At 37.7% G+C, this 24,057-nt stretch overlaps 1 protein-coding gene across 5 annotated transcripts in view; it reads left to right on the plus strand.

The window, feature by feature from the left end:
• The window catches only part of ARHGAP29 (Rho GTPase activating protein 29), a 94,983-nt gene that overhangs the window by 41,798 nt on the left and 29,128 nt on the right, over window positions 1-24,057 (plus strand). For all 5 annotated transcript variants that reach the window (XM_049879738.1, XM_049879737.1, XM_049879740.1 and 2 more), the window contains 3 exons: window positions 8,446-8,580; window positions 21,302-21,398; window positions 21,957-22,029. In XM_049879738.1, coding sequence (XP_049735695.1) covers window positions 8,446-8,580; window positions 21,302-21,398; window positions 21,957-22,029 — 305 coding nt within the window. The remainder of the gene's footprint in view (window positions 1-8,445; window positions 8,581-21,301; window positions 21,399-21,956; window positions 22,030-24,057) is intronic.

Here is a 24,057-nt window from a genome sequence, read left to right on the forward strand (position 1 = left end):
AGTTACTGTTTTTCAGTATGTTAATTTGGTACAACTTCATTATCTATTTAAAAGTGCTTCTTTGTAGGAACAAAGAAATTTTAAGCTGGTAAAACATTTATGCTGACAGTTATTGGGGTGTTTTGCATTAATTAAAAAAAAAAAAAACAAGCAGAGATTCTCAGGACCTTTTTATACTCTTAAAAATTATTGAGGACCCCAAACAGTTTTTGTTTATGTGGCTTTGTCTATTACTGTTTACCATATTAGAAATTGAAACTGAGAAAATTTTTACATATTTAATAATTTTGAAATCTATTTCAATATATTTAATTTTATTGACTCTGAGAAGGCCAGAATGTATTACCTTGGTTTATTTAGACATTTAGGTCATTAGTGTTTTGTAATATCTTGCTTGCTGCCCAGCACTAACTTTTGAATAATGATGGTTATTGTTGACACTTTTTGAAATTAAGCTTAGACTTAATTGATGAAATATTCTTAAAGTATTCCTCAAGTATATTAACATCTGGGGATTTTATCATGGAACATCAGAATAGGGAATAGAAATGCCTGGCTTTCCTTTCTCTCTAAGCATCACATATGTCAGGTTTAAAAAGAATATGGTACAATGCTTGAGTGACACAAGGTGGTCACTGGACCTTGGATTTAGGGAGTAAGCAGAATTACTGGCATATACTAGCTTTATTTACTTACATATGGGATAAAAAAGCAAAGAAGAGACTTTGCTATACAAGACTAGGGGGGAAAAGGAAATCTAGAAGTTTTTATAATTTCTTACAACTCTTCAAATTATATTATTTTCCCAGATGATTCTTTTGTTTCAGAGCTACTAGGTTCCATTTCAGACCTAAGCTATGTTATTTTACTAACCTATTTCTACTGTGTATAAAGTAATAGCATAAATATCTGCTGACATTTATGGGGGGCTTACTGTGTTCCACCACTTGTCTATCAGTTTATCATACCACTGTGGCTTCTGTGTGCTGTGATGCTATAAGCTATGCCACCAGTATTGCAAATACCAACAGGGTCACCCATCATGGACAGGTTTCAGCAGACCTTCCAGACTGCGAAGAAGGACCTGGTGATCTTCTGAAAAAGCTGGCTAGTGTAAACCTTATGAATAGCAACAGAAATATTGTCACATGTACTGCCAAAAGAGGAGCCCTTCAGATTGAAAGGAACTGAGAAGAAGACCGGGGAAGAGCTGCCTCTTCTAAGTAGAGTTGATCTTAATGATTTGGATGGAGTAAAGTTTTCGAGACCTTCTTTTGCTGATGTGGCATGACTCAAAATGTGAAAAAAAGCTGCAAACTTCCATTAATAATTGGAACATGCAATATACAAACTATGAATCTAGGAAAACTGGAAGTTGTAAAAAATGAAATGGAACCCTTGAAGGTGGATATTCTAGGCGTTAGTGAGCTGAGATGGACTGGTATTGTCCATTTTGAATCAGATGGTCATATGGTCTACTGTATCAGGAATGACAGGTTGAAGAGGAACGGCCTTTCATTCATCGTCAAAAAGAACAATTCAAGATCTATCTTGAAGCACAACGCTGTCGGTGATGGGATAATATCCATACACCTACAAAGAAGACCAGTTAATACGGATGTTATTCAAATTTACACACCAACCACTAATGGCAAAAATGAAGAAATTAAGGATTTTTACCACTTCTGCAGTCTGAAATTCGTCAAATATGCAATCAAGATGCATTGATAATTACTGGCAATTGAAAAGTTGGAAACAAAGAAGGCTCAGTAGTGGGAAAATATGGCCTTGGTGATAGAAACAATGCTGGAGATAACATGGTAGAATTTTGCAAAATCAATGCTTATTCGTTGTAAATAGCTTTTTTCAACAACGTAAATGGCGACTTTATACATGGGCGTTGCCAGATGGAATACACAGACTCAAATCGACTACATCTGTGTAAAGAGACAATGGAGAAGCTCAGTATCATCAGTCAGAACAAGGCCAGCGGCCAACTGTGGAGCAGACTGTTAATTGAGCATATGCAAGTTGAAGTTGAAGCTGAAGGAAATTAGAACAAGATCATGAGAGCCAAACTACGACCTTGAGTATATCCCACGTGAATTTAGAGACCATTTCAAGAAGAGATTTGACAGATTGAACACTAATGACCAAACACCAGACAAATTGTGGGATGACTTCAAGGACATCATACATGAAGAAAGCAAAAGGTCGTTAAAAAGACAGGAAAGAAAGAAAAGACCAAAATAGGTGTCAGAAATGACTCTGAAACTTGCTCTTGAACATAGAGTAGCTAAAGCAAATGGAAGAAATGATGAGTAAAAGAGCCAAACAGAGGATTTCAGAAGGAACCGTGCATAGACCAAGAGGCTGTTATTTGAAAAGCATAAGGGGATACTTCATGGTTTAAAGTCAGAAAGGGTGTGAGTCAGGATTATATCTTTTCACTGTACTTATTCAGCCTGTATGCTGACCAGATAATCTGGGAAGCTAGACTCTGTGAGGGAGAACACAGCACCAGGATTGAAGGAAGATCATTAATGACGTGCGTTATGCAGATGATACAACCTTACTTGCTGAAAGTGAAGAGGACTTGAAGTACTTACTGATGAAGATCAAAGACTACAACCTGCAGTATGGATTATACCTCAACATAAAGAAAACAAAAATCCTCACAGCTGGACCAATAAGCAACATCATGATAAATGGAGAAAATATTGAAGTTGTCAAGGATTTCATTTTACTTGGATCCACAATCAACACCCATGAAAGCAGAAGTCAAGAAATCAAAAGAAGCATTGCATTGGGTACATTGCTGCAAAAGACTTCTTTACAATGTTAAAAAACAAAGATGCCACTTTGAGGACTAAGGTGCGCCTGACCCAAGTCATGATATTTTCAATCACCTCATATGCATGCAAAAGCAGGACAATGAATGAGGAAGAAGAATAGATGCCTTTGAATTATGGTGTTGGTGAAGAATATTGCATATACCATGGACTTCCAGAAGAAAGAAAAAATCGTCTAGGAGGATGTACAGCCAGAATGCTCATCAGAGGCAATGGTGAGACTTTGTCTCACCTACTTCGGACATATTATCAGGAGGGACCAGTCCCTGGAGAAGGACATCATGTTTGGTAAAGTAGAGATTCAGTGAAAAAGAGGAAGACCCTTGCCAAGACAAATTGATACAGTGGCTGCAACAGTGGGCTCATGGATAATAACTATTGTTGAGTATGATGCAGGATCGGGCAGTGTTTTGTTTTGTTGTACCTTGGATTTTTTTTGGATAGCTATGGTTTGGAGCCAACTCGACAGCACCTAACAACCTAACAAAAAATGTTAAAAAGCAAAGATGTCACTTTGAGGACTAAGGTGCACCTGACCCAAGCCGTGGTATTTTCAGTTGACTCATGTACATGCGAAAGGTGGGCAGTGAATAAGGAAAGCCAAAGAATTGGTGCCTTTGAATTATGGTGTTAGCAAAGAATACTGTACATACCACAGACAGCCAGAAGAACAGACAAATCTGTCTTGGGAGAACTACAGCCAGAATGCTCCTTAGAAAGGAGGATGGTGAGACTTTGTCTTACCTACTTTGGACATGTTATCAGAAGGAACCAGTCCTTGGAGAAGGACATCATGCTTGGTAAAGTAGAGGGTCAGTGAAAAAGTGGAAGACCCTCAATAAGATGGCTTGAAACAATGGTTGCAACAATGGGCTCAAAAATACCAATGATGGTGAGGATAGCGCAGGACTGAGCAGTGTTTTGTTCTGTTGTACGTAGGATTGCCATTAGTTGGAATCAGCTCTGCAGCAACCAGCAGTAACGACAATTACTATGTTCCAGCTACTATGCTCTTCTGCCTCACCAAGTAAAGCTCTCCTACTAACATCCAAAATTACAGCACAGACAAAATAGTCATCATTTTTTAAGGTAATTTATTAAGCTGTACACTCAATCTTTAAACTACACACTCATTTTATGCCCTAGGAATTAAAAAAAAAATGATAAATGAGGGGTTTTTTTGGTCATAAAAGTAATAAGTGTTTATGGGGAAGAAATTCTAACAGTACATAAAAAAAAATTTTAATATTTTTGCCAGTTGTATTTCATTTGTAAAAAATCATTCTATATTTTAGAACAGTTTTAGATTAAAGAAAAACTGAGGTGATAACACAGAGAGTTTCCATGTGCCCCCACACCTACTTTTCCCTATTAACGTCTTACTTAAAAACAAAAACCATTGCCATTGAGTCAGTTCCGACTCATAGCCACCCTCTAGGACAGGGTGGAACTGCCCCATAGGGTTTCCAAGGAGTGGCTAGTGAATTCAGACTGCTAACGTTTTGGTTAGCAGCCGAGCTTTTAACCACTGCGCCATCAGGGCTCCAGTATCTTACATAGTATGGTACGTTTGTAGAAATTAAAAAATCAATATTGGTATATTTTTATTAGCTAAAATCGATAGTTTATTCAGATTCCCATAGTTTGCCCCTTTAGTCATCCTTAAACTGCCCTTGTTTTTTATGACCTTGACAATTTTGAGAAGTACTGGTCAGGTGTTTCGTAGGATGCCCCTTTATGAGCATATGTCTGATGTTTTTCTCATAATTAGACTGGGATTATAGGTTTTGGAGAGGAAGATCAAAGAGGTGAAAGTGCCATTTTCATCACATTATGTTGAGGGTGCACACTGTCAATAGAATTTATGGCTGTTGAGGTAGTGTTTGTCAGGTTTCTCTGCGGTCAAGTTACTCTTCCCCTTCTCCCCCCTTTTTCCGTACTGTATTCTTTGGAAAAAAGTTACTAGGCGCAGCCCACACTTTAGGAGTAAGGAGTTATGCTCCCCCTCCTTTAGGACAGAGTACCTACATAAATTATTTGAAATTCTTTTGCAAAGGAGTTTTGTCTTTTCTCCCCCATTTATCTATTTTTTTCTGTCATTTATATCAATTTGAACTCATAGATGCTTATTTTATAGTAAATATCTACTATTACTCTATTTTGTTGCTGTAATTTTCCAGCTTTGACCATTAGGACCTCTTTCAGTTGGCTCCTGTTCCTCTTTGACATGTGTGTACGTGTGTGTGCGTGCATATATATGTATGTATATATGTAGATACAATTGGCCCTCTGTATCCATGGGTTCTGTACCCACAGTTTCAACCAACTGCGGATTGAAAATATTTGTGGGAGAAAGAATTTTCCAGAGAGTTCCAAAAATAAAACAATTAGGAAAGTGTCACCTGTGTTCTAAATGCCAACTCCGCTCTGCTGATCGGCCCCTGCCCTTGGGCTGGACGTTGTGGGGTGAGTGTGCCTCTGCATGCTCACAAATTGCTGCTACTTCCTCAAGTGGGAGGGGTGGCCAGGAAAAACGAAGCCCTCTTCTCCCCCCACTCCCTACCCAGGTTGAAACCAGAACCTGCCAGAGTAGGTGCACATGCGCAGTGGGCATCTCACAGTCCCTGCCCCTAGATCTAGCTTTATATACAAATACTATGCCATTTTTTATAAGGGATTTGAGCATCCAGGTTTTCAGTATCTGCAGGAGTCATGGAACCAATCCCCTGCAGATACTGAGGGGTGACTGTATATATACATCTTACCTCCTTACTTTCTGGCACTGCAAGATGCCCCAGGTTCATCTTATATATTTCCTGCCTTAATCCTAGGAGCCCTGCTTCTTTTTATTGGAGAATGGTATTAGAAACCAAGATCTGTGTACTGGGTGTGCCTGTTGCTCCTTGGGTGTAGTTTTTTATAAGCTTTCTCAGTTGACAGACCAAAGAAATATATATATATATATATATTAACATATGTATATACACTTATCTATAAATATATTCCTACTTAGATGTGTATCTAGATAAAGCTAAACGTAAGCTCCTACTGAAGTATCCATTGCCACGTGGATTATTCTAACCGCCTCCTCTTGTTTATCTGTAAATTCCCACTTCAACACTGAGAAACATGGCTCCCACCACCCACCATCCATTGCATTGTTCATTTCCAGTATGCACTTAAAGTAGCATCAGAATTATTAACCCATACCTCCTTGGAAAACAGCTTTATCAACTATAGTACATTGCTTATGTGTACTTCCTTTTGTCTTTTATATTATAGACTCTACTAATTCCCAGAGTTGATTAGGTCAGCACTTTTTCCCCCTCCATTTTTTCTCTATTTCTGTTTATCTATTTCTGCTGCAAAAGACCTCTTTAAAGTATAAAAAAGCAAAGATGTCACTTTGAGGACTAAGATGTGCCAAGCCATGGTATTTTCAGTAGCCTTATATGTATGCAAAAGCAGGACAATGAATAAGGAAGATCCTTTGAGTTATAGTGTTGGTGAAGCATATTGAATATACCATGGACTGCCAGAAAAATGAGCAAATCTGTCTTGGAAGAAGTGTAGCTGAAACGCTCCTTCAAAACAAGGACGTTGAGACTTCGTCTTGCTTACTTTGGACATGTTATCTGGAGGGACCAATCCTTGGAGAAGAACATCATGCTTGATAAAGTAGAGGATGAGCGAAAAAAAGGAAGACCCACAACAAGATGGATTGACGCAGTGGCTGCAACAATGGGTGCAAGCATAACAGTGATTGCGAGGGTTATGCAGGACTGGGCCGTGTTTTGTTCTGTTGTACATAAGGTCACCATGAGTTGGAACCAACTCGGCAGCACATAACAACTTTGTTGTTGTTGTTAATAAAATTTCTTGGACGAACAAGTCACTTTTTCTCCTGGAAGACGTTGTGTTCTCTCTACTTCTAGCACTATCTTCTGTTGCCTCTACCTTTGATAGTCTTCCTTGCCCTGATATAACCAGCCTCCCCTCCTCACTCCTATCTTGCTTGCCCTTCTACACATTGCTCTCTCTCAGTAATAACTATTAACAAGTGGAATATTAGATGGATGATGTGGAATATTTTTTCTTTTTTTAGCCTGTAGACAATTTTTCTTCCTACTGATTAGTCTTTTAATGTTTCTGAAAAATACTGATTGTATTATTTTAACATAATATTATATTTTAAAAGCGGTTTTTGTTTTTTTAACCATTTCATTAGGGAGGCACCATAACATTGAGAGCATAGATTGTGGAATTATACTTCCTGGGTTCAAATCCTGGCTCCACAGCTTAGTAATTTAGTGAACTTAAGTGTACCTGGGTTTTCTCACCTGTTCATTGGCGATATTATTATCTACCTAATACAGTTGATGTGAGAATTAAATAAAAACTATCCTTTAAGTGCTTTTAACAATGCCTGGCACATACTAAAAAAAAAAAAACATACTAAGTGCTCAGTAAATGGTAACTATTATTTTCTTTTTTTATTATTAAACCCTAGTGCTGTGTAAAGATACAGAAAGGAAAATTACAGAGTACTGTATTTAAGGTGGTTGTCTTTTCAGACTTTTGAGGATTAATACTTCAGGGGTTTTAATGGTAGGGTGACTTCTGGTTTGCCTGGAATGGTGGTCCTGGAATATGCCTATTGCCCTGGCATGATTATTAGAAGCACCCATTTTCACTTGCAGACGTGTCATCATCATCTTTGAGTGATAAATTATACAGTCACCTATTTAAAAGGGTTGTAAAACTCTGCCAGCAGGGGCCAGGGATTGTGTAAATGAGTGGACTGGGCTTGGGGTAGACAAATGGGTACAGGGAAAAAACACGCGTATAAGACAGCAGCCACTACTCTGTACCAGTTGCTGGTGGTGCAGAAGAATGTGGGCCTGGTGTAACCAGATCTTGATTTTTTAAGAGTAGGGAGAAATCTGGAATCCAAATTTTCCATCACTGGAGACTAATTCACATTATCTAAAAAGCACAAATATTCACTGAACTGTATAAAGATTTATGCATATTATCACATGTAAATTATATCACCGTTTAAAAAATGTACAAGTCATATGATTAAAAAAAACCGAAACCCATTGCCATCAATTCTGACTCATTTATACATATATATCCCCCTTGAGTTATTGGTTTCCAATGTGATAATTTCATAGTAAAAGAATCAATTGTATGGAAATTCAACACAAGTGTTTTTAATATTGGTCAATATGTCAGACATAGTAGAGTTTGGACTCTGTTAGTATGTGTTGAAAGTATATGATAATAAAAACTATAAGATCAGAAAAACTTACCTCAAAGTTGCCTAAAGGGAAATCTGGTGAGCATATTTAGACTGAGAAAACTGGATCTTTACATCTAATAAAGTATATATAAAAAATAGGTGGTGCTAAATCGATCATAACTGAGACCTTAAAAATCTTAATGAACTAAAATGGTTTAAGAATTTTCTAAAGGCTGTATAAGTTACATATAATTGCAATATTGAAAATAGATGTGTACTTTTAATAGGCAAAAATTGAAGAACCTCTGCTTTGGAAACAAATTAAATTTTTTTCTTTTTCTTTTTAAGACTGTTTTAAAGAAGTCATTCATATACGTCTGGACGAACTTCTCCGTGTTTTAAAGTCTGTAATGAATAAGCATCAGAATCTTAATTCTGTTGATCTTCAGAATGCTGCAGAAATGCTTATTGCAAAAGTGAAAGGTAAGAAAGCTATATTAAAAGTGGGCTGATGTGGGCAAAAAGGACCCAAATGATATATTTTGGTCCATATTGAGCACATATCCATCTCTTATGGCATTGGGATGGTATGTATCAATAAGGAATTATATATACTTTGATATGTAAATATTCCTACTGTCACTCCTAAGGGTTTCTTCCTTTCTAAAATTAAAACTTTATTTTACAATAAGCATTCTAAAAATACTAGCTTAAATAAACCAAACAAGTATCATTTAAAAATTCTGAATTTTTTTAAAGAGTGCATTGTGTGTTCTTTTGGGGTAGGTTATTAGTATATATACAGGAAGTGTTTTTTACGTGAGGCTAAATCATGCTGGAAGATGGTCATTTTTGGTGATTCCAAGTAAAGAAGGAAACCAGATGGAGAAAAATAAGCTTTAATTGGAACTTCATTTTAAAATGTGAAAATGAAAAACAGTTCATGATATATGCATGTGTGTATATATGTAGAAAGCAAATATGTGCTAAAACTTAGAATTAAGAATTGGGATATTATCCTTTGGTGAAATCACTTAGAATTATTCTGGAAGCCCTGGTGGCGAAGTAGTTAAGAGCTTGACTGCTAACCAGAGGTCTGCAGTTCGAATCCACTAGCCACTCCTTGGAAACCCTATGGAGCAGTTCTCTTCTGTCCTTTAGGGTAGCTATAGGTTGGAATCAGCTCGATGGCAGTGGGTTTGGTTTTTGGTTTGGAGTGTTTAAGAAGAATTGAGGGTGAAGGGAATATTTGAAAAGAGATGAAACTGGAAGCAGGAAGATCAATTAGGAGATCATTAGGAATAGGGCTAGAAGAGGGTTGATACTCTGATCTAAGGCAGTAGCTGGGTTGTGTAGTGGTGGAATGTGAGTGGTGACATAAGGGATGGCTGCGGATTTGTCAAAACATAAAGACAGACTGAATGTTAAGGGTAAGGAGAAGTCTGAGTTGAAGATGTAAATTTGGGAGTTGTTGGTGTATAGGTGGTAATGGAAAAGGAAGACACTGACTTAGGATGTCCAAAGTAAATAGAGGACCAAGTATGAAATTCCAGGGACATAAAGGAGAAGATAGAGGAACCCAGGAAACACTTAAGAGGCAGGAAGACGATCTGGAGAGAGATGTCACAGAACTTTAAAAAAGTACAGAGTTTTAAGAAGTGGTCATCATTGTCAAATGGCATTGGTAACATAATATAAACTCAACGGAAAAATGAAAAGTGACCGCTGGGGAGCGGTGGTATAGTGGAGTCAGACAGATAAGGTAATAGCAATCCTGTGACCAGTTCTGTGATAGAGGTAGCATAGGTGCTATGGGAGCACACAGTAAGGGGCCCATCCTAGGTTGAGTAAGGAAAGGCTTCTTTGGAGAAAAGGGGTTACCTGTCCTGAGTCGTGAGGATTGAGTAGGCATTAAGAGTGGGGTTTGAGGACTGTGAGACATAGGCAGCTTGCACAGAGACTCAAAATGGAAGGTGAGATTGGTGAACTCGCTACTTTCTGGAAAGGGCAAAGTGAAGATGTCAAGGGATGAGGCAGGAAAAGAAAATAAAAAAATTGTCAATAGAATATACACCGTATTTCTTCCCCCCTTTCGTTAACATAGATTTGTCTTTTTGTAGTTCTTTTTCCTGTATTTCAAGCACCGAAAAAAATACAGATGATTTTAAATAGGAAATATGAATAGCTTACGCTGTGACTTCTAAAAATGTGCTTAGTAACCAAGTTTGTTTTTAAATAGATTGTTTACAAGTATCTTTTAACTTAGATAGGGAAATTCGCGTCTATAGATAGTAAAATTTCCATGCTTGGAAATAGCGACCGTGGTTCAATTGTTGTCAGTAGCTATTGTGCGCAGTCAGGATGTCCTGGGGAAGGAGTGTGCCTGTGTGGGGTTGGTGTCCACATTCCAGAAACAGACATGAAGACAGTGGTCTCTCAGCTGCCTTGAAGATCTTTTTATCTTTGAGGTAAAATAATCTTTTGCATATTGTTTCCCACTATGACTGTCTTTATCCTTCGGGTTATTGTTATTATCTTACTTTGGTGCACGGACAAAATTTAAAAGGGAACGATTACTTTATGGTTGAGAAAGTTGCTCTGTTTCAGTAGGACTCTGTGGGACTATAAAACTAAAAATTGTCTATTTTCTCTGGGGTGAATTTTTACCTTTTAAAAATAAAACCTTCCTCCCCACCCTCACTCCCCATTGTTGAGCCCATGAAAAATCTCATTGATAACACCAAATGAAAATATTCAGTGACCTGAAAAATTGAGATCAGATCAGAACATTTAATTCTTTCACTTAACACTAATTTTGTTTTCAGACCTTGGAAAGGCCAGGGGGAGGTAGGAACCGTTTTTGAATGTCTGTTCTATGCCAATCAGCCTAGGTGCTTTGCATATGCTGCCTGTATTAATCTTTGCAAAGAACCTATAAAGGTAAATTTTTATTATCTCTGTTTTAGAGAGGAAAAGTTAAAAACTATTGTATGGTAAGATTAGAAAACTATCAGAAATGTAGAGATCATTGAGTCTGAAACCCCTTTATTACATTTAAAAAATGATGGTGACCTGAGCAGCTGACTTGTTTGGAGGTCTTAATTGTCAAGTGCATTTTTTTAAATATACCAAACTTAAAAAACAAAAAAGGTTCAATAGGGTAACTTTAGAATCAGGGATGTCTAATTTTGCTGGTGCTGCTATAATTTTGAATACAGGAAATCCATCTACTTCATATGTGTAAGACTAAAAACTTGGTATTTTTAACTCAATTTTTATTTTATAAGTGGAATTTACCGTTGAATAACCTTAAAAGAAATATCCTTAGCTTATCCCCATTCATTCTAGTAGTAATTTTTATTTCCTGTGTCTCCTCCTGTTTCCAAACAGGAAGTTTAGTCTGACAAAATATTTGCAGTATGGTAAGAGGGATACAACCTATTTTCAAAGCAGATAGAGACATCTTCAGCACCCATTACTAATTTATTGTGTACCGAATATTTGTGTTTTAATTATTTTGGTCAATCTTACTTGTAAAATAAATGGTAAGTACCATTTGTTTAGGTTTTACATGTCTATTTTTTGACCTATATTTAAAAATTGGTAAATAAAGAAGAAAAGTAAGTCTTAATTATGCATCCACAATTGTAGAAGCCTCATATTTTCGTCTGTCTTAAAGACCTGTTTTTTCAGTAGGTAATACAGTCACTCTTCAAAACGTAGATGGTATAAAAGGGTATGCACTAGCGAAGTCGCTCTCATAAGTCCCTTAGCCACCTATTCCTTTCCTTAGATAAGCAACAACTATTGTTGGTTTCTTGTGTATCTTTTCCAGAGGTATATTACAAATATACAAATTTATGTATGTGTTCTCTTTTTTACACTCCTATTTTGGCAGCATTTGCTCTGCTTGCTCATTCCTTATCTGTACATAAAGGGTTTTTTTATTCTTTGTTTTTATATTCAAAACTGCATGGTAATCTTTTATATTGATGTACTGTAATTTATTCCCACCACTCATCTGTCAGTTTGTCGTGCTGTGGTAGCTTGTGTGTTGCTATATGATGCTAGAAGCTATACCACTGGTATTTGATATACCAGCAGGGTCACCCACGGTGGACAGCTTTCAGCAGAGCTTCCAGACTAAGACAGACTAGAAGAAAGGCCTTACTATGTACTTCCAAAAATCAGCCAATGAGAACCTTCTAAATAACAACCGATTATGAAGGTGGACAGAACTGGGAAGGCTTTTGTTCTGTTAGACATAAGGTTGCCATGAGTCAGAGCTGCCCTGATGGGCGCTAACAACAACATTATTTAACAGTTCAATATTCATAGACTTTAGAATTGTTGCCAGTCTTGCTCTGTTACAAACAATGCTTCCATGAATAACTGTAAATTCCTAGGTGGGCAATTGCTGGATCAGATGGTGTGTGCATTTATATTTTTGATATTGCCGAGTTGTCCTCTGTAGAGGTTCTGCCCTTTTGCCAGCAGTGCTGAAGAGCCTGATCTCCTGTACTTTTGCCAAAAGAGCTGGTTACCAGGCTTTTTTATCCAGTCGGGTAGTGACAATTTGGTATCTCAGTGTAGATTTGGTTGACATTTCCCTTGTCTTGAGAGCATAGCTTGAGAGCATTTCATATGTTTAAGAGCCATTCGTAGTTCCTTTTATGTGAATTGATACTTTGTCCATTTTTCTCTTGGTGGTTGGTCTTTTTTTCTTTTTTTATATTGATTTATAGAAAAAAGTACGTGTGTGTATGTGAAATTAGCTCTTAATCTTTGATATAAGTTGCAAATTTTACCAGTTTTTTTGTCTTGTGATTTTGCACATGGTGGTCTTTTCAGTTTTATTTTTCCAGTTAAATTTATCAATCTTTTCTTTTATGGTTTCTGGGTTTTGATTGTTAGGAATGATTTCCCTGTTTTGAGATTATAGTAGACTTCTCCAATGGTTTTCCTTTTTATGTTCTAATACTATCATTTATTAAAGTCTTTGGTACATTCTAAAGTATCTAGGTGTCTAGTTAATTTATTGAACAATTCATCTTTTTCCCACTGATTTGAAATGCTGCCTTTATCATATACTAAATTCTCACATATATTTGTGTCTATTTCTGGACTATTTATATATATATGAGGTACATATAACTGTAATATATGTATCATAGATTATTTTTTTATTGTTGTTATTGATTGAATTGTGTCCCCCCAAAATGTGTGTCAACTTGGCTAGGCCATGATTCCCAGTATTGTGTGATGTCCACCATTTTGTGATCTAATGTGATTATCCTGTGTTGTAAGTCCTAACCTCTAGGATGTTAATGAGGCAGGATTAGAAGCAGTTATGTTAATGAAGCAGGACTCAATCTACAGGATTAGGTTGTATCTTTGGTCAGTCTCTTTTGAGATATGAAAGAGAGATGTGAACAGAGAGGAACCTTATGCCACCAAGAAAGGAGTGCCAGGAGCAGAGCGTGTCCTTTGTGCCCAGGGTGTCTGTGCTGAGAAGCTCCTAGATCAGGGGGAGATGGATGACAAGGACCTTCCTGCAGAGCTGACAGAGAGAGAAACCCGTCCCCTGGAGCTGGTGCCCTGAATTCGGACTCTTAGCCTTCTAGACTGTGAGAGAATAAATTTCTGTTTGTTAAAGCCATCTACGTGCGATGTGTCAGTTACAGCAGCACTAGGTAACTAGGACAGAATTTTGTACGGGAAGAGTGGGGTGCTACTCCAACAGAAACCTACAGTGTGGAAGCAGTTTTGAAACTGTGAGCCTAGATTGCCTTGAATGGACTGTTGATGGAATTATGGACATCAAAGTCAATTTTGGTGAGGACTCAGAAGGAAGTGAGGAGAGTCGTAACACCAGAGATGGTACAGACAGCGAGAAGCAGCAACAGAGAAACAGCAGCATCCGAACCATGAGACTGGTGCAAGATGGTGCAAGAGGCTTCCTGGCGGAGTGGGGTACCTCTGGGCGCTTACTGGTGAAGCTAGGTTTGCTGACCCATGGAGCAAGAGAGCTGAGTACCTTCCGACCGAGGTTTACTGGCAGAGTGGGGTACCTCAAGGCACTTATCAGTAGAGCTAAAGAGCATTAGAACAATTACCTGAATGGGGCAGACTCTGGGCCAGCCCAAGAGGCCTGAGGGGGCAAGAGGCCAAGGAACCAGGAAGCAGAAGCTAAGGAGACAAGGAACACAGGAAGCAGAGCTGCCTCCGTTTGAAAGGGTAGAGCTACAACTTCCGGGTCTCAAGGGGTGCAGCCATAGCCTTTGGGCCTTCAAAGGGTCAGATATCCACCAACTCAGTTCCAGAGTGTGGGGCAGATAACTAAGACAATTGTGTGTATATTATATATTACTAATATATATATTATATATTGGGAACCCTGGTGGCTTAGTGGTTAAGTGCTACGGCTGCTAACCAAAGGGTCGGCAGTTTGAATCCTCCACACGCTCCTCGGAAACTCTTTAGGGCAGTTCTACTCTGTCCTATAGGGTTGCTATGAGTCGGAATCGACTCGACGGCACTAAAATGTGTTACTGTATAGTAATATGTGTTAAAAAAAAAAAAAAAACCTCAAGCACGTTACCATCGAGTTGATTCTGACTCACAGTAACGCTATAGGACGGAGTAGAACTGCCCATATAGGGTTTCCAGGGAGCCATTCCTAGAATTGGGAATTTCAACTTACATTAGTATTGTGGATTCAGACTGCCGACCTTGTGTAGCAGCTGAGCTTTTAAGCACTGTGCCACCAGGGCTCCATGACATATGTGATATAATTATTATCCAGACACTGTTTTTATTGTAGTTTCATAGTATGTTTTGGTATCTGGTAAGTGTAGTAGCCCCTCTTTTGTGCAGAATTTTAATGTCTGGACTTTTGAATTGACCGGTATAGTTCTAGAAAATATCTATTCGTATTTTGAAGGTGACTTAAGTTAAAATTACAGATTAAATTAAGAAGAATTTATATGTTTTGTGTTTCTAATCAAGAATATAGTGCGCATTTCATTTCTTCAAGTTATCTTTTCTGTCTTTAGGAGCAACTTAAAAGTTTTCATTTATAGATCGTGTAGCTTGTGTCCCACCCTACCCCCTGGTATGTTAGTTTTTCATGCAAATGACGGCGTTTCTTCCACTGTGTCTTTTAAATGAGTGGCTTTCAAACTGTGAGCCCTGATTCACTAAGTGGGTCATGACATCAAGTTTAGTGAGTTGTGACTAGCATTTTTAAAGTATGAAAGAGAATAGAAAAGAAAAACCATAGTGTAACACTCGTTATGTAAGACTTAAATATGTTTCAGGAACTTTTGTTATTGTTGTTTTAGGTGCCATTGAGTCGGCCCCAACTCATAGTGACCATATGTATAACAGAATAAAACGTTGTCCAGTCCTATACAATCATTGCTATGTTTGAGTGCAATTTTGGCAGCTACCATTACAGCTACTGTTGCAGAACTTTATACGTATTACATCATGCCCAAGTATGTAACTATTATGTGTGTATGATATACTTGGGCATGATGTAATATGTATCTCTTACTGAAGGTTGTAGTCAAGAAAATTTGAAAGCTACTGTTGTAATGGGAAATATACATGAAAGCTATTCATGTGATTTCTTAAGCAGATGCTGAATGTGTCTCTTTGGCAGTGCTATGACTTAATAGGGAACCCAAGAGGGACAGTTTTTTAAACTTCTACCCAAATTTTGATGACATTGTAAAGAATGGCCTATGGATGGGAGAGAGTGGAGACGGACCCATTATCAGGCTGTCACATAGTCCAGATTAGAGGTAAAATGTGGCTTTTGAGCTAAGTCAGTGGCAAAGGGAATGCAAACGAAGGAAAACATTCTAGAGGCATTTTGAAAGTGAAGCTAATGAGCTAAGGAATGCGTGGAAAAATAGTTCTGGAAGGGCAGGGTAGACTGGAAGGTAGAGTTCAAGGTTAGCACATATTGAGGTGTTCTGATGCTGGCGGGTAAAGACTGGGCAGTAAGAGAAGGAACATACCAAACAGCCTGTTGGAAACACGGGTTTGGAGCTCAGAAGAAGGTTAAAACTAGACAAGTAGTTCAGGGATTCATTCCTTTAAAGGGATGGAAGAAGGTGAAGTCCGTGGAGTCAATGAGTAGAGAAGACAGCCAGGGTGAAAACTGCAGGCTGAGTGGGGAAGACTCTGTGAAGGCCAGTTTGTCTTCAGGTGGGTACAGGGCCGAGGAAGGAAAACCGCGCTTACTAAATACCAAGCAGTGTTAGGCGCTTTGCATTTGTTTTCTTAGTCAGCCTTCTCAGTAATACGCCGTTTTACTTACGAAGAAATCAGAGTTAGGTAATGTGTACAGGGTAACAGAGGAAATGGTACAGGCCAGGTTTGAACTCAGGTCTGAGTAACTTTGAAGCCTCGTCCCTTCCTAATTACCGTAGCACTCTGCTTCTGGGAGAGCAGCATACTCCCAGGTGGAAAGCCAGACACCAAGCACCACTTGCTGGGGAGTCAGCTCCGACTCGACTCATAGCAGCCCTTTAAGGACAGGGGAGAACTGCCCCATAGGTTTTCCAAAGTCGTAATCTCTACAGAAGCAGACTGCCACATCTGCGGGCAGTGGGTTCGAACTGCCAGCCTTTCAGTTAGCAGCCAAGTGCTTTCACCACTGTGCCACCAGGGCTCCTGGCCAAGACAGAAGTGGTTAATGTTTATAGTAATAATAGCAGACACTGTTGTGTATGTGCTTACTGTATGCCAGACACAGTTAAGCTCTTTACATGGATTACCCCATTTAATCTTCACGACAGCTGTTTGAGGTCAGTACTGTATTGTTCTGTCATCTCCCCTTTTGCAGATAAGGAAGCTGGGACATACAGATTTGTCCAAGGTTGCATACGTAGTAAGTGGTAGAGTTGTTCAAAGCTGAAGAAAGGTTAAGTAGGATGAAGATTTAGAAGAAAAAAGAGCTCCAATTTTGACTGATCGGAGGTTGTTGATGACAGATGTTTCAGTGTTACTGTGGAAAAAAGTAAAAATAGCTAACATTTATTATTTCCTATGCTCTAAGTTCAATTAATCTTCACTTATTATCCCTATTTTATAAAAGAGGAAGCTGAGGCGCACAGAGGGATTAAGTTATTTAACCTAGTAAGAAACAGAGCCAGGATTTAACAAACATAGGTTAGCTTCAGAACCCATACTCTTAACCAGGGTTCGGCACACTAAGCCTAGTAGGCCATATCTGGCTCGCTGCGTGTTTTATGAATAAAGTTTTATTGACACACAGCCACTGTAATCCATTTACATGTTGTCTATGGCTGCTTTCATGTTACAACAGCAAAGTGTAGTTGCAACAGAGACTGTATGGTCCAAAAAGCCTAAAATATTTACTATCTGCACCTTTACAGGAGGTTTCCCATTAAGTTGGGTTTAAAGACAAGTCCCGGCAAATTAAGGATTAACTCGGGAGGTAAGGCAATACATACCATGGCCAGGACCTATTTATACAAATCTGACATTGAAGAAATGATAAATTAGATTGGCTAATAGCTTTAACAAGAATATGGTAAAAATAAAAAATTTTGTTTTTGCACAGGGAAGATTTGAGTATGTTAATAGCATAAAAAGGTCAGTTGAGTGGGAGATTGTGAAGCTTTGAAGGAGGAGGAATGGTGGTATAGGGTTTTGGAGAGTGCAGGAGGGAGTGGGATGATTTATTATTGGAAAGGAGCCAAAGATTTTTCTTTGAACCACTGAACAGGAGCAAAAATGAGAAAGGATGTTAGGAATATAGGGCTGTTTTGAAGTAGAGGAAAGAGCAGTGATAGGAATTTTGATTGGATGGATGTCGCATTAAAGGAGGGATGAAGGTAAGAAAGGAAGATGGTTTGAGCAATTGTCTTCTCACTACTCACAATTATTGCAATTACTATTGTTTTTTTCATTTCCCAGTCAAGATGAGTGCCATGAAAAGGTGAAGTGTGTTTATAGAAAGAAAGGATAATTAAGAATTTTGGATAATGTGGTAAAGGTTTTTTTTTTTTTGTCTTTAAAACCTAACAGGTTAAAGTTAGAAACATGAGTAGGCTTTACATTTTTGTTGATGTTATGTTAAAAATTACTATTTATTTTAAGTTTACTTTCTAGAGAGATTTTTTAACAATATTATTAAGGTATAATTGACATACAATAAGCTACATATTTAAAGCATACAATTTGATAAATGTTTACATATGCATACTTCTGTGAAACCATCAGCACAATCAAGGTAATGAGTGCCCCTTTGTAGTCTCACCCTTCTGCACCTCTTTGCCCCCACTTTACAAATTTTGTTTTCATTTCATTCCAGTTCAAAATAGTTCTAATTTCCCTTTAATTTTTTCTTTGATGCATGGGTTATTCAGAAGTGTATATTTAGTTCCCAGATATCTGGGGATTTTCCAGGTATCTGTCTGTTATTGATTACTAAATTAATTTCATGTGGCCACAGAACATATTTTGCCTGATTTTTTAAAATCCTTTTAAATTCATTGAGAGTTGTTTTATGGCCTATAATATTGTCTTCCTTGATAAATATTCAGCATGGACTTGAAAAGATTGTACATTTTGCTGTTGTTTGGTGGAGTGTTCTATAAATGTTGACCGGGTCAAGGTGGTTGATAGTGTTGTTCAAGTCTTCATACCAATACTGATTTTCTGTCTAGTTGTTATGTCAGTTATTGAGACAAGGTTATTGAAATCTCTGGCTGTAACTACAGATCTGTCTATTTCTCATTGCAGTTGTGTCAGCTTTTTGCTTCATCCATTATGAAGCTCTGTTTGTTAGGTGCCTAAATGTGTAGTGGGGGGGCCCTAGTGGCACAGTGGTTAAGCAGTTGGCTGCTAACCAAAAGATCAGCAGTGCAAACCCACCAGCCATTCCGCGGGAGAAAGATGTGGTAGTCTGTTTCGGTAAAGATTTACAGCCTTGAAAACTCCATGGGGCAGTTCTCCTCTGTCCTACAAGGGTCGCTGTGGGTTGGAATCAACTCCACAGCAGTGGTGTGTGTAGATGTGTACGATTGTTATGTTCTGTTGATGAATTGACTCTTTCATCGTTTTGAAATGACCTCCTTTATCCCTGATCATATTCTTTGCTCAGAAATCTACCTTGTGAAAACTAATAAAAGTAGCTTACTACAGGGAATACAGTGGGGGAAGCTGGTGGACTAAGGCCAAGGTGGAGCAAGACTACTCCTTGTATCCAACTTATATTATTTTGATTTTTGAACCTTGTGAATTATTAACTCTTCAAATAAAATTAGACTGGAAGAGGAAAAAAAGAAAAATTACCTTGTGATACTAGGCAGTAAGCTGGGGCAATTGGAAAGCTCACCTCGTGTGGTTTTTGTCTGTCAGGGATCACTGTCCTTTGTTGCCTGATGTCCAGTGTCTTGAAAACTGTAATTTCATGTATCTTGTATGTTTGTAAAAAAATTTTTATTGTAAAAATATACGTAACACATTTGCAAATTCAAAATTTTCAGGTGTACAATTTAGTGATAACAATTATATGAATCGTGTGCAGCAATCATCCATAATCATTGCCCTATTTCCTGTCACTATAAACAGAAACTCAGTGCTTCCTAAATGACTTTCTCTTTCCCCTCCCGCCTGCCCTTGGTAACTATTAACAAACTTTGGTCTCTGTACATTTGTCGCTGCTTGTCATCCATATAAGTGAAATCATACATTTGTCCTTTTGTGATAGAATTACTTTACTCAGCATAAAGTTTTCAAAGTTCATGCACGTTGTAGCATGGATCAGAACTTCACAGCCTCTTCATGGCTGAGGAGAATTCTGTTGTATGTATTTACCACATTGTGTTTTCCATTCATTCGCTGATGGACACTTAGGTTGTTTACATCTTTTGGCTTTTGTGAACAGTGTTGTTTGTGTGTGTGTGTGTGTGTGTATAAGTTGTTTCATGTAGGAATGTAAGCCTAGTGCCCATTTCTCTGCCTTGGCCAGAGCAGAAGTCCTAGAATTTAAAAAAAAAAAAAAAGTTATTTGCGGTGGTTCATATGTTTTTGTTTGTATCAGGGGTACTTACGAAAAACCGGTGAAATGTATAGATGGATCATAACCCCCTAAGTATACGAAGACTTAAGCATATAAAATTTTGGTTGTAATTTCATGGGGTTTACAGGCTTGAGGTTTAATTCATCTCCACCCAGGAATCCTTACTTTTCAGTAGGGAATGTTCAACTTCAGTTGTATGTTAAAATCACCAGGGAGAGCTTTTGAAAAAATATCCATGCTTCACCATGAAAGAAAAAAAAAAAAACCCATTGCCGTCGAGTTGATTCTGACTCATAGCAACCCCATCAGACAGAGTGGAACTGCCCTATAGGGTTTCCAAGAAGCGCTTGGCGGACTCCACCTGCCTACCTTTATGGTTAGCAACCAAATTCTTAAACCGCTGCGCCACCAGGGCTTCCGTGCTTCACCATCCGAAAACCAAACCCATTGCCATCGAGTCGGTTCCGACTCATAGCTTCACTGTAGATGTATGAAACCTGAATCATTGGTTGGGGGGCCCAGGCTGCCTTTGTTTTTAAAACTCCCCAGGTAGATCTAATGGGCATCCAAGGTTAACAATTTTGTTTTAGAGTAAAGGATGGCATCCTCTCCACTTGGTCTCTCTCTCTTCCCTTTATTGTAATGCAGCATCTGGTGTTTTATGATAAGCTTTTTTATAGGTTTTATGTTCTGTCAAATGTATATATGACTTCAATTACTGGTAATTCATGGTAAAAAATGTACTTCATATTGTACTTAAGTGAGCTGCGCTGTGTTTAGCTGTTTTAAAAATGCCAGGAAGCAGTAAGCAAGAGAAAATAGCACAGAGCACTCTTGATATGTGAACAGTTTGCCTCTAAGGCCAATTGATTTCACATTGAATCACTTTTTTTTTGAAAGTGTCAAATTATGTAATGCATGGAGTAATTAGTTTGGAATGCAAGCCGATTCTGTTGCCTGATTTCCTTAATAAAGAGCTTGAATGTATTACACATTTTGTATATTAGGCTTTTCAGTTTCTGAATCTGAGAACACCTCTTGAAGTAAAATGATAGGGTTTTAAAGGAATAAGTGACATTTGTATAAACCTAGTTTAAAATATTTTCTTCCTCATTTATTGTAACCAACCTTTCCCTATAGCTGTGAACTTCACAGAAGTTAATGAAGAAAACAAAAACGATCTCTTCCGAGAAGTGTTTTCTTCCATTGAGACATTGGCATTTACCTTTGGGAATATGTAAGTATAGGACTGTCATTTAATACATTTGGGCTTAGGTGTCTCAGTGATAGTATGTGACAAAATTCAATAAGATACATGGAAAATAGAATATTGAATAGTATAAAACTGCACAACTTTGGTAAAATTGCATTCTGTATTGCTTTATTACTATCTTTGGATATGTCATTATAGCTGTTTGGAGTCCCTGGGTTGGAAAGGTTGAAAGTTCAAGTCTACTCATAGGCACCTCAGAAGAAAGGCCTGGCAATCTACTTCTGAAAAGTCAGCCATTTAAAACTCTGTGGAGTACATTTCTACTCAGACACACACGGAGTAGCCGTGAGTCGGAGTTCACTTGGCAGCAGCTGGTTTTTAGCTGTTCAGAAGCAACACCAATTTGCGAGTGATTATGTTGTGCTTTACGTGAATAGATTCTTAGTAGTTTTTTTTCCCTCCTAAGTTTTCACTTAAGAAGTTATCCTAGGTGACATATTGAATATAAAGTTTGTGACAAAGCAATGTAATGGCTTCTCTTTTTATTTCTATTTCTTCCTTTTTTTAAACCTCCCTGGATAGCCTTACAAACTTCCTTATGGGAGATGTAGGCAATGATCCATTACTGCGACTGCCTGTGTCTCGGGAAAGTAAGGTAGGCTAAGTGTGTGTGAAAGCAAAGACTTTAATACTTTTGACTTAACATTCCAGTCACTTCCTAATACTAATTCCAGCGTTACTTTTTGATAATTTTCAAGCTTGGAAATTACCGTATTGTAGCAGGAACACAAGATCAGTTTATTTTAAATGACGATCATTTTAAATTTATGGTTAGTTTCTAAAGCAACAATTTAGTTGTACTTCTTAAGTGGGACTGTCACTTGAGAAGAACATATCAGATATTTTTATGGTGTCTTATATAGTGAATCTAAATGTTCTGTAGTTCAAAATTTTAGTAAGTCTTAATCAGTTTTCCTTCTTGACATCGTCACAGTCTTAAAGAGTGGTGGAAACTTAGAAAAATAATGCAGGAAGTAAAGAGGGTGTTGGCTTTTTCACACATACAGTTAATGTTTGTTACTAGGAGACACTTACTAACAGCCTTGTGGGTCTTAAACCTCCCTAAGAACGTCCCTAACAGCATGTCATAAAGTCAGGTTTCTGATTCCTGATTGGAAGAAAAATCACTATGGAATAATAGAACATGAGGAATGTATGTAGAATATTGCTTTAAAGATTCAGAGAAGTCGTATTATTTCAATTGACTGGATCCTTCCACTGAATGCAAGATATTTAAACAGTATGCAATAGGAACATATGTTGATCATTTCCTGTTAAGAATGATGAGATCTAAGAAGGATTTCAACAAATATTTGGAAATGTGCCAGGTACTTGTACTTTATCAACAATAATATAAAAACCTCAGGTCTTTCTTAAAAATGATATGAAATATGAATGCCTGATTAGGGCAGGCATTTGTTATATGTATTACAGTCTTGTGAAAAAATTATTTCTGAAGCCGTTGATGAGTCAAGGAGGCTAGTCTATAAACCATATCAGAATGATGAAGAATTTTAAGATCTTTATCTTGCAATTATTCATGATTCTTCTTCGATGTTTTTCCTCAAACTGTTACCACTGCTTCAGAAAATACAAGAAAACATTTTATCTCTGTGGCAAGGCTCTGAACAATTTAAATTCTAGATGTAAATCGTATTTCCTGTTCCTGTGACTTTATTGTGCACACATAAACTAACTCTTAATAGGCATTTTTTTTCCTTTTTCTCTTTTGCACCTTGCTTTCCTTTTTGCATTTTTTAATTTATCCTAGAGGGTTGGAATAAAAAAGCCCATGATGATAGAATTTTAATAATAAAATGATTTCAATTTGATAAAGAGTTCCATAAGATAGTCTTTAAAAATTGTAACTGCCGTTTATTCGACAGTGTTCACTGTGTACCGTGCACTGTGCTAAGCCTACATCATCATCTGAAAGCAGATGGAGTTAGTGTTCTTATTCCCATTTTACAGAAGAGCAAACCAAAGTTAAACAAGCTTAAATAAGTAATCCAGTGTCATACAGCTAATAAGTTGTGGAGCTGGACTTCAAATCCAGGTCTGTTTGATCCCCTTTACATTGAATCCCTGCATACCTCATATTGTCCAACATAAATAAATAAATTTCTTTAAGATGTCACAATCATTGGTAAATGGTGTCTTTCTGCACTGTCCAATGAGATAGCCACTAGGCACATGGAGCTCTTTCAATTTTAAATTAATTAAAATGACAAATTCGCTTCTCGTTCCCACTAGCCGCTTTCAGATGTTCAGTAGCTATATGCACCTAGTAACTACTGTATTTGGCAGTGCAGATACAGAACATTTTCATCATCGCAGAGAATTCTGCGCTAAGCTGTCCAGTAGACTTTCAGAGAAATGCTTGTCATAGCAAAAGGTGACTGGGAAGAGATCTGTGTCTTCTATTTAGATAGCAGTCTATATTTAGACTGCTTTGCTAACTTCCTGACTAGTACTTTTGGGATGTACAGAATTTAAGGTTTTGAATGAATTCATTAATGTTAACTAATGCCGTTAGGAAACAATGAGGTTGTTCATTCTTGGGCCTTGAGAACTGCTGTTGTAAAAAGCTATATCATTCTTAAAAAGTGTTCTGGCATCTATA

Source organism: Elephas maximus, chromosome 3, assembly GCF_024166365.1.
Source record: "Elephas maximus indicus isolate mEleMax1 chromosome 3, mEleMax1 primary haplotype, whole genome shotgun sequence".
Taxonomy (NCBI): Eukaryota; Metazoa; Chordata; class Mammalia; order Proboscidea; family Elephantidae; genus Elephas; species Elephas maximus.